The following is an 11,747-nucleotide window of genomic DNA, read 5'->3' as shown; positions in this document are numbered from 1 at the left end:
TCTGCATGGCCTCTGTGGTCCCTCGTTGTGCCAAGTTATTCAGGCTTATAGGCTCTGGAGAACTAACTTGGCATTAGTCAGACTTTAAAGAGGCTAAATTATAAGTTAGGAGACAGATGTAATACACATTGAAATCACATTGGCATACCCGTGCTCTGTATTAATTCAATCTATAATAGCCAATTGAAAAATCAGCTTAATATAAAAATTCTCTTTGAATAGCCTATTTCAGTGGTTGGTATGTTCCAGATGTCCAAAAATATGTTTGCTTTCAAGACAATTGGAACATATTGGCCTGGCCAGTGGGTTACCTGTAGATCTCTACCTTTTGGTAAAGGTAATGTGACCTATGATGTATTTTCATTAAGAGATTCATGGAATGTCTAATACTATTATGCTCTTGCTTAGGCAACATACTCTGAAAACAAAACATTTATAAGCCATTTCTTAAAAGCTTGATTATTTCTGAACATGTCTACTGCATTTTATCTCTCTCACTTAATATTGACTCTTATTCCTTTCTTTTACCAAGCATATCCTCTAAATTACAGGCTACAGCTTCCGGGGCAGTGCTAAATTTAGTATGACCATTATTATTGTTATATATAATACATAATATAGTTCTTTATGCTGAAAATCCTTTTTGCTGTGTCTGGTCAATTATTTTTTCTGTTATTCTCAGTCTTTTTTTTTAACATATTAGATTTTTTTTTTGTACATCTCGGAATAAACCTACTATTTAAAAGCTTCAGAAGCAAAAGTTGCTGTTATGCTCACAGTGGGTGTCTGAACAAGGACAGATATGTTGCTGGCTGCATTGATATCATTGGGAAGAAAGGATTCTGATGTTAAGCAATGAAGTGAAACGAAATTGGGTTTCAGTCTCAGTGTATTCTTTTCATGAATGGTCAATTTATCAACCTCTGGTTCTTTTGTTGTTCAGCCAAAGCAATTGCTTACTTCATGTTCAGTTGCTGGTTCAGTATCAAAGATAGCCATTGTCAGGAGAGTGAGGACAAGGCTGTGTTCTGTGATCAGGGCAAGGCAAGTGATCCTTTGCCTTGAGCTGTGATCTATTTACCTGGGACTAGGTTTCATGCAAGGAAAGAAACCTTATGCTAAAACAATAAAGGTGTTTGTGCCCAGTTTGACTCTTAGCATAAATGATGAGAAGTGTAATAGTGAGACTCATCAACTCATAGAATACAAGATTAATACAGAAAATGGAAGGTAGACTAGGACTGGGAACAGCTCACTATTCTCACCTTTACTAGCTCTATTGGGTATTCTTCTAATATTAATTCTGTCTTCCTAATTTTCAGTCCTTAATTTGCCAAATTATTTCATGTGAAGTGTAAGATAATGTAGTTTTCAAATAACTGACTCTTTGATGGGCAAAGTTCTTTAAGCTCCAAGTAACTCGTGTGAGCTCCTGTGTGTCCCACTACTTCATCTGACATAGAGGGATCTTTATATTATTTAACTAAGAAGAAAATATTGCCTTTGGACGGGTGGGCATTGTGGCCCATGGGGTTGAGCCACTGCTTGGAACATGCATCTCATATCAAAGTTCTAGTGCCAATACCAGTTACTCTGTTTGTAGATCCAGCATCCTATTAATGTGTCCTGGCATATATCAGCTGATGGTTCATGTACTTTGGCTCTTACTATCCGAGTGAAAGACCTGAGTAGAGGTCTTTAGCTTGATGCAGCACTGGGTGTCGACGGCATTCCTACGTAGCTTAAAAATCATTGCATCTCTTCCAATTCTGTTTTAAAACCAGCCACTGTGAGAAGTCCTGGCCAAATGGGAAGGCTACACATAGTGCAACAGTGAGCATGAACTGCCAGTCATGTGAGTGAACTTGCCTTTAGACACTCATAGACCCCACTCCTTTATTGATCCCCTATGGTCTATAGCAGGAACAAACTGGCTGCATTGTGCTTTATCTAATTTACGAGCCACAGAACTTGTGAATAGAATAAGTGGCTGTTTTAAGGTAATAATTTTGGAGAAAGTTGTTATGCATTGATTGAATAGCAGAAGAGTTCTCAGGGTTCTTGAAGTTCACAGACCTGACCATGTGAGTAGTATGAGGTCATATTCTCTGAATAAAATGAATTTTTAAAAATTGATTGAGGCACTAAAAATATTTACACCTTTTTCAAACCAATTTAACCATGTTTTGTGCCAGTTAAGCATTTAGTAAACCACTACTATTGCTTTTATAGTTTATATATTGTTTTATAGTGATCTAGATTGCCATATTTTCTTTCGACCTCTCCATTACTCACTTATTTTACATCAATTCTTATTACTTATATATTAATGTATTTCCTAAACAAAAATATTGCTTACGTTTTATGTTATGTAAGAATATTCATGGACCCAATGCAATAGGCTAGCTACTAAAGTCTTCACCTTGCATGTGCCAGGATCCCATATGGACTCTGGTTTGTGTCCCAACTGTTCCACTTGCTATTCTGCTCCCTGCCTGTGGCCTGAAGAAGCAGTAGAAGATGGAACAAAGCCTTGGGACCCTGTACCATGGGACTCTGTACCCGCATGGGAGGCCTGGAAGATGCTCCTGATTCCTGGATTTGGATTGGCTTGGCTCCTCAAGATCACCTGGGAGTGAACCAGTGGAAGAAGATCATTCTCTCTGTCTCTCCTTCTCTCTATAAATCTGCCTTACTAATAAAAATAAAATAAATCTTAAAAATATCAATATTCATAAATTTATGACTTGGAAATTCCAGCTATATTTTACTAGGGTTTGCATATTTATTACCTGAATTTTTTTCTTATGCCATAGCTGGTGCACATCTCATTTGGGAAAAATTATCCTTCAATTTTGGAAAACAGCAGTGACATCAAAGTAAGAACAATAAGGTCTTGACACCCTGGAAGGTTTGGGATGTCAACATTTAGTGATTAGCCTGTTAGGGAAAAACCAATGTGATTAGAATGTGTTACAGAATGTGCTTACAAAATTGATATTTTTAAGGACTTTGAAAATTTCTAAATTTCATAAATGGCTTGAGAAACCCAAGCACTATTGGCTTGACACTCAACTTATTTACAAACCTTTTCCTTGAATTTTATAGACAGGAGCATGTATGTCTCTTTAGGGGCTCTGATCTAGGGAGAAGGCCTGGCTATTACTTCCAATTCTTTCCTATTTTGGGAGTTTGGGGAGCTAGCATCTCAATCTAAGTTCTGAGAGCAGAGCTAAAGACAATGTGGAAATTTTGTCCCAGGAATGTTACACAGGTGAATGAAACCAAGAAACAGGGAAAGCTCCCCTTACCCCAAGAAAGTGTTAACAAGTTGGCCACAATTGCAGGCAACTCACACACAATTTCTGGGGACTTTCTGGAATGAGTTTTGGCCCTATCTACCTGGAACATGAAGGATGGAAACATTTGGTTGGTTACAATCTGAGCTACCTAAATGTGGCCCCACTCCTCTGGCACAAACGTCAGTAGTGCAGACAAAGTCCCAGCTACCTGATAGGACTCTCCAGGGATCAAGAAATGTGAGGATGACTCCAATGAGACGGGAGCACTGTTTGGTTGCTACCACTAGGAAGCTGGGGTACAGTTAAGCAGAAAGTCTTGTAGTTGGAAATAGGATGAAACAGTTTTGAAGCCTGAAACAACTTGCAAAGACATTCCTCCTTTGGCCTTGGTGTTTCATCAGTTACCTGGGAGAAGCACATTTAAAATCCAGGCCTGTTAGTCTAAATCTCAATTTTCAGTGGTGCTGGCCTAATGTTACACACCTAACTAGGCAGGCAGTTCAGAACAATAACAGCTGTACTGGAAAGACAGAAACACATGTCAGCTAAGTGACACTATAATTTTCATATACGTTTCCTGTATTCTGCATAGCTTTTTTTCCCCCAAGATTTATTTTATTTTATTTTATTGCAAAGTCAGATACACAGAGAGGAGGAGAGACAGCGAATAAGATCTTCTGTCCAATGATTCATTCCCCAAGTGACTGCAATGGCAGGTGCTTTGTCGATCTGAAGCCAGGATACAGTAACTTCCTCCAGGTCTTCCACGCAGGTGCAGGGTCCCAAGGTTTTGGGCTGTCCTCGACTGCTTTCCCAAGTCACAATCAGGGAGCTGGATGGGAAGTGGCTCATCCAGGATTAGAACCGGCACCCATATGGGATCCTGGCACATTCAACACGAGGACTTTGGCAGCTAGGCCATCACATGGGGCCCATCTACATAGTTTCTAATATCCTTACCCTACTGAGTACCTGCTAGTCTCTAGATAATCCAGAACCAGCGAAGAATGATACATCTTGCCTGACTTAACACATTCTCACTTAGGTCCTTTATGTAACCATTGCATGTGTCTGGTCACAAATGTGTCTGTCTCTTTAACATGAAAGATTAGAACTGGAGCGTTTGCCTGTTATAAATGGGCTTCCTCACGTGAGTTCATTGTGACAACAAAGTGGGAATTCAGCACTCTGATGTTGAGATCCAATGAAGTCATACCTGAAAACTTACATAAACTTGGAAAGAGAGAGAGAGGAAAAGAGAGAGAATTTCTATTTCTGTTTAGTATTTCAGCTTTGACAAGTTCCTCTGGTGCATTTGTTTTTACACAAGTCATGTAACCAGTGATTGCTATTTTCAAGTTCTAAAAGCCACGATTTTGCTGTTTTCTGTTTGCTTCTTTTCACTTTCCACTTTTGGAGCTGTAGTTCCCTCCAGCCCAGAAGAGTCAACACTTCGTAGGATTGATGCTTTTTGAAAAGAAGTTGGGAAATGAATTTCAATTCAGTTCTGTGGTGCAAATCTCTCCATCTCCAGGGGTTTTTATCATGTCTAGCTTAATAAACATTCTGGAGATACAACCTAGAGGTTTTGGGAGAAGAAATAGCAGGACAATTTAGCCAAGATATATTTGCTTTTTACAACAATCTTTGAATTTCCTTTTGATATTTTCCAAGAGATGATGAATAGCTGCAATTTCACTTTGAAAAAGTAGAGAATGACAGAATTCCATCTCCCATTGATTACTTTTTGTGCAACTTCACCCTTCTTGTTTTGGTGCGAGTAAGTGCTTTGCTCTGAACTGGAACTGGTCAGTGTTGCTAACCTTGGACCGAATCATGCTCTCTGCATATCAAACCCTTAGTGCTCACGCTTGCCTAACTCATTTTACTCTTAAATGCTTGGACTTGTAAGTGATTGCTGTGATTTAGTTTTGAGTGAAAGAATTGCTCATTTGCAGCTTGCAATAATTATTGTATAGGGTTTAGATTGTCCTATACAAATGAGAGCCAATTATCCAACAGTGATGAAGATAATGGCTACCAGTTCTTTGATCCTTCCTCATCTGCTCACATCAACTCCCCTCATTTCATGCTCTGCAGACACGAGAATCATCTTCATACACTCTTTTGCAGAGAGGCAGATTCATATCTCATGTAACTACATAGTGATAGCAGTTGACTGGCCATATATCTTTTTTTCTTACAACACAATGAAAGGTAACTTATTAATTTCTCCTCACTATGTTACTGAATTAAAATTGTAGTTTCTTTGAGCGCCAAGTGTTTGTCAGTACTTTTTTTTTCTCATTTTGCACTTCACATTGAATCCAAATATAGAATAAAATGCTTGTGGCTTTCCTAAGTGTATGCTAGCTAATATAATTTTAGAGAATAGTAGAGAAGCCAATTGATCTTTTGGGTCTAGGTGGCAAGAAGTTTGTGAAAAAGTTTATCGAATTTTGAAAACATTTTAGTGTACAATACCAGAAAAGATGTATTTCCAGTCACAATCTAAGCCAAGTAAATAATTTCTTTCAGTAATTAAAATCTGAAAAATCTATTAACAGATTGCCTGCTATTTAACACCTGGCAAAATAGCAGATGGGCTAGACACTGCCTAAGACGGGAAAGTCAGTTCACGTCTCTGCTCTCTTACAATGCTGTGCTGCATGTATAGCTGTTATAAATACTTCTATTTTCCTATAGTGGCTTTGCAGTACTAATAGCTCCCTGGTTTTGTTGCTTTGTTTATAGTGATTTTGTATATAATTCGAATGAAACAAAAATTGTTTAATCTTATGCAGAATGAAAAACTATATGAAAAATAAGGGAAGAATTGTTTGTATTTTGATGTTTTGTTTATTTATTTATTTGATGGCAAAGTGACAGAGAAATGAAAGGAAGATCAGGGAGGAGGGGTGGAGCAAGAGAAGAGAGAAAGAGAGAGAGAGGGAGAGAGAGGGACTTTTTAATCCAATGTTTCACTGCTCAAATACCACAAAAGCCAGAACAGGCTAGGTCAAAGGCAGGGGCCCAGAGCTCTAAGTCTTCCATATGAGAGGCAGGGGCCCAAACACCAAGGCCCTCTTCTACTGCTTTCCCAGGCACACCAGCAGGGAGCTGGATAGGAAACTGAGCAGTAAGGACCCAGACCTGAACTGTATAATGGGGTGCCGATGTTATAAGTGGTACCTTACCCCATTGTGCAACAACTTGTCCCTGTTATTTTATTTTACTTTATTAATTTCATCGTTAGTCAGTTGATAAACTGGGAAGAGAAATGAAAGCTGCATCCTTCATAATGTCGTCAGTGAGGTACTGATTGATTTTTATTTGTAATTTCCAACTTTCAGTGGAACAGAGTAATGCCTTACACTCCAGGAATAGGGCAATGAAGCTAAAATATTCTCATGGGTAATTCTTTTGCCGACTTCACATTTTTAGCATTTAGACCACTGAATGTAAGTCTTTAATACTGGCCTACCTACACTGCTGTGGCTAGCAGAAGCCTGTAAACCACTCATGCATTTTAAAACAGGCAAGCCTAGCACAGTGACCAGGGACTCTAACCTTCAAACACTAAGTAGGATATTGTCTGTGTTGGGAAAAACGTAGTCACAACATTGTGGAAAGTAGTCATCTCATTAATTTCACCCTATTCCTGGGCACACAGTGCGAGTCACCGAGGGAGTGGCAGTGTGTTGGGAGCTTGAGCCCTGGGAATGACAGCAGAGCTCCCGGCACAGCATCCTCTTGTTCGGGTGTGTCTTTTGCCTCCAATTAGATGAAGGACGCTTTTGCGAGGGGACTTCTGACATAAAGCTGTTTGCTTTGTGGATATTTAAAACAACCTCCTGTGGCCCTCAAATCCATATAAATCTATTACTGTCCTCCTGTCCTCCCCCGTGCAAGCCAGTTTATGAAATGAGTCAGATCTTACAGTTGTTTTGAGGTAGAAAAACCACTGACCATGAATCCTGTGTTGAGCTTATGTGTGTTGCTAGAGTAGAAGCAGTTCATTTACCTGTGTACAGGAGGACCAGTTCAGAATGAGCTACGTTGTTAGAGGAAATTAAGAATGCCATGCTTGTAACTCCCAAAAGCACAGAAGGAATAAATGCTGTAGCATATTCTTCCCCATACGTATTTCACCAATGATCAAGTCCTTTGTTCCAGTCCTCACAGCCTCTCCTCCCCTGAGAGTCCTCACCTCATCTATGACTAAAAGGCAGCTTATCTATATGTACTTGTATGTAAATAAATATCTTGCATGTGTTGAGCAAATTGAGAAACATGCTGCAGCCTTTCAAATTAACATTGTAGTTGTTTAAAAGGTAAGCCTGCTCCTTTAGCATATGAATAAAGGCCATGAGTCACCATTATCCATTGTTACTAGATTAAATATTTTTTATAAATAAATCTCATTCAATTTTCTTATAGTCTTTAGCAAATGTTGTTCTTGGTTTGCTTCTTATTTGTTTCATTGGAGGAACATGGGGCGTCCCACTGCCCTTCAAATTTCCCATGGGCATTTTACTTTGGTCAGCAGCTGGTAATTTAAGAATCTTCTCCTGCTCTGCATAGAAGCCTTGGTATCCCTTTTCCTGGCAGGTCTTGCTACTGTCATCTTGAAGCATTTTCAAGGAAATAGCATCTACCTTCCCTATCAGAAGACCCGTTAGCTTTGGAAGAGTGATGTTTAAAACAGATTAAGTGCCAATGACAAACCAAACAGGGTGTGGGCTTGTAATCAGCGCTGGCTGGAAGACAGAGAATGTGGGATGGGAGGCTGTAGCACACTTGGTGTTGAAGTCAGAATGACACTCATCGTCTACAGGCGAGATGAATGGCAGATACCGTGTGGGCTGGGATGACCAATAGCTTTGAAGCTGTCAACCAGCCTTCTTAATCCAGATTAAGTACAGTGCAGAAGACTTATGACTTAGTTACCAAACTACTAAACTTTCTTTACGAGGGTAAGGGCTTCTCAAGGGACAATTAACTTGAAGATTCATAAGATGTTCTAAGGCAAGCTGATGTGAGCCAAAGAAGTCAGGGAGACCTGGGAGGGAGCCCCACCCACCAGCAAAGATATATAAAAGCTCTGGAGCTTGCAGTGGCACTCACAACTCAGGAGCTTACTTCCACGAAGTACCTTCAGCCCTCTCTCTGGCATCATGTCCTTCAACTGCTCCTCGAGAAATTACTCTTCCAGGCCCATGGGAGGACGTTGCACTGTCCCCATGGCCCCAGCGGCCACATCTGCAGCCCTTGAAACCGATTGCCTGAGCAACATCCATTTACCCAGTTCCTTCCAAACTGGCTCTTGGCTCCTGGACCATTGTCAGGAGTCCAGCTCATGTGAGCCTGCTGTTTGCCAGCCAACTTGTTTCCAGCGAACCTCTTGCATCTCCAGCCCTGCCCAGGTAACTTGCTCACGACAGACTACCTGTGTCTCCAGTCCCTGCTCATCTTCCAGCAGCAGCCGCCCATTCGGCTTTGTCTCAAGTGGCTGTCAGCCCCTGGGAGGCATCTCCAGTGTCTGCCAACCAGTAGGCAGCATCTCGACTGTTTGCCAACCAGTGGGAGGAGTCTCTTCCATCTGCCAACCATCTTGTGGATACACCCGGACGTACCAGCAGTCCTCCTGTGTGTCCAGCTGCCGAAGAACTTGCTAAGTGTGTAGGAGCCAGTGAGTCAAGACTCCGTGGCCTGCCAGCTGTGCTTCCAGGATTGCCCAGCGTGCTGCCTGAAAATTCTTCATTGCTAAGCTTATTCTGACTGCCTGATTGCTGGCTGCTAGCCATGCTGAGCTGCCTTTTGGCATGCTCAAAATTTTCTGGCCAGCACTAAGCTTATTTTAAGAGGTGACTGGTGCTATGTAGTCTCTGGATGGTTCCAGAAGCTTTTCCACCCACACCCCAGGCTCTGATAATTTTGTCATTTTTGACCTTGCTGCTGTACCACCTGACTTCTGCTTTTGTGTCTCTCACAAGGGAGCTTGTCTCACGATGTACTTCTCAATAAACCTGCATTAGTTGGCATTGCAAATGTGTCTCCACAGAGTCCTTTATTCGCAAGGGTTTTTGTAGTCTGTGAGTCTTTTTTGTTGTTAATCTTGGTCTGGTTGAGCTTAGTGTGGGTTGTCTTAATATATTTTATTTGTTCAAGACCATGAGGTAAAATGAGGGCTGAAAAATTGGATGGAGTGATTTGTCCTGTATATTTTCTCCAATTTCTAGGAGCTGGTAGAATCACTTGCATGTGGGGAAATGGATTGTTAGCCAGGAGTTCAGGTAGTTCAGAGACTGTATAGGGAAAGGGGCAGTGAGATGGATGAGATGGTCCAGGTTTTAATACTCAGGGGACCACAGCAACACATTTGCAAAAGATTCATCCTGGAAGAGTAGGAAAGGTGGAAAAATGACTCCTAGCCCTGAGACTGAATGCATCAACAGGATTGTGTATCAGCCTGTTTTCTGCTGCAGGTAATATACATTCCAAATAAAAGAGGCATGTTCAAGTTCAAGGTGTTGCAGCTGTCGGTTCAATGGGAGCCTCATCTGGTGAGGATCTTGCTGGCAAGAGGTGCCAAGCATCACATGCCAAGATGGGGAACTCCTGTGTGTATGTCTGTATGGTTTGTCTCCTTCTTCCCAGGAACCCACCAGAACTCAATCATCGGCTAGACTCTGATGACTATGTCCAATCCTAAAGGTCCTATCTCTATGCCATAGTCAGAAAAGTCGGGATTCTCTTGAAGACTTAACAATGGGGATTCACGCTGAGCACATGGGGCCCTGGGAGATAACTGGACTACAGCAGGCAACTCCATCTTTATTCTCCTCTCACTAGATCAATGGACCAATAGAGCCTCAAACATACCCAGAGTGAAAAAAAATTTCCCTATTTTAATCAATCTGGACAGGAAAGATTTATAAAGAAGCATAGAGCCAGACTGGTCTATTTTGATCCTCAGAGTCTTACTTCTTATTTTCTTTTTCCCAGAGCCCATGTTCTATTAAAGCAAGCCATCTGGATGAATTCAGCTAACAGGGTGGGCACGAGTGTCACTGTGTCCATTTGTCTTTTTAGAAACTGAGAATTGGTGACCAACTGATCTGTTTTGACACTTATCATCAGTTCTGTCCAGGAACATCTATTTTGTTTTCCTTCAGAATGGCCACAGGAGAAACGGAAGCAATGCTTTTACCGAAAATGGAGACATATGAGATGCATGTTCTGTAAGCAATAAATTCCATGCTCTTGAAGGGAGAGGCCTTGGGATGGGTGTAGAATCTGGTCGTTGTTCCGTCTTGTCAGTACAACATGATTTTCATATCTCAGTCATGATTTTCCAAGCAAAAATGTACAGGGGATTTCTGTGTGGATGGAATAGTATCAGTGTTTCCCTTGACTGACTTAATTCTTAGAGTCTCTCTAATCAAAGAAATAGCTTACAGAGGTCACAGTAATATCTGCTAAAAGTAAGGCATAGTCTTCATGAAACAATAGTTCCATGACCCCTCATTTATAAAAGGATACTCGAGCTTTCAGAAACACTCTGGTTTATTCTATTCTTTTTGGAAAGATTTATTTTATTTTGGTGGAAAAGCAGGTTTACAAAGAAAAAGGGAGACAGAAAGATCTTGCATCTGCGTTCACTGCCCAAATTGCCGCAATGGCCAGAGCTGAAATGATCTGAAGCCAGGAACCAGGAGCTTCTTCCCCGTGTCCCACATAAGTGCAGGGTTCCAAGGCTTTGGACCATCCTCTGCTGTCTTTTCAGGCCACCAGCAGGGAGATAGATGGGATGGGGAGCAGCCTGGACTCAAACTGGCACCCGAATGGGTTACTGGTGCTTGGAGGCAGAAGATTAGCTAGTTGAAGCATAAATATAAATCCCTAGGGAAAAAAGATGGCCCTCTAGCTGCTGTTTTCTGACTCTGTTTACTTCAGGAACTTTGTGAGTGACTTGGAGAATTCAGTTATTTTTTTTCAGATGTTGGTAGACTATGGTTTCAAGACATTGTTTGTTATTCTCCAGCTTGCTTGGATGCCCACATCCCCTATTAGAGTGTCTGGGTTCAAGTTCTGGATCTGCTTCTGATCTCCTGCTGAAAGGGCACGCGTGGAGGCATTGGTGTCGGTTCCAGGGCTTATGTCTCTGCCATCCAGCTGGGAGGGACTGAGTTCCTGAATCCTGGCTGTTCTCTGAGCCAACTCTGGCTGTTGTGGTTATCTGGGGAATGAACTACTGGATAGAAGGTAATCTCTGTGTCTGTCTCTTCCTGTTTCTCTGTGTTCCAAACAAATGTATGTAAACAAACAAGAATTGAAAAAGCAAAACAAAAAAAAAATCAAGAACAGTTAATTTTTAGTTGGCTAAATAGTTAATCAGGTCTGACAGACCAGATGTATATATTGATAACATACAGTTACACA

The 11,747-nt window shown here is 41.1% G+C and overlaps 1 protein-coding gene across 1 annotated transcript; it reads left to right on the top strand.

Annotated features, from left to right (window-relative positions):
- Positions 1 to 8,479: 8,479 nt before the first annotated feature.
- On the top strand, positions 8,480 to 8,980 carry LOC121156903 (keratin-associated protein 11-1). Its single transcript, XM_040980887.1, has one exon. It carries the CDS (start codon positions 8,480 to 8,482, stop codon positions 8,978 to 8,980), a length of 501 nt encoding a protein of 166 aa, XP_040836821.1.
- Positions 8,981 to 11,747: the final 2,767 nt, after the last annotated feature.

The sequence above is a fragment of the Ochotona curzoniae genome, unplaced genomic scaffold, assembly GCF_017591425.1.
Source record: "Ochotona curzoniae isolate NIBS_2020 unplaced genomic scaffold, NIBS_Ocur_1.0 contig_3498, whole genome shotgun sequence".
Taxonomy (NCBI): Eukaryota; Metazoa; Chordata; class Mammalia; order Lagomorpha; family Ochotonidae; genus Ochotona; species Ochotona curzoniae.
This window is presented reverse-complemented; position numbering and strand designations above follow the sequence as displayed.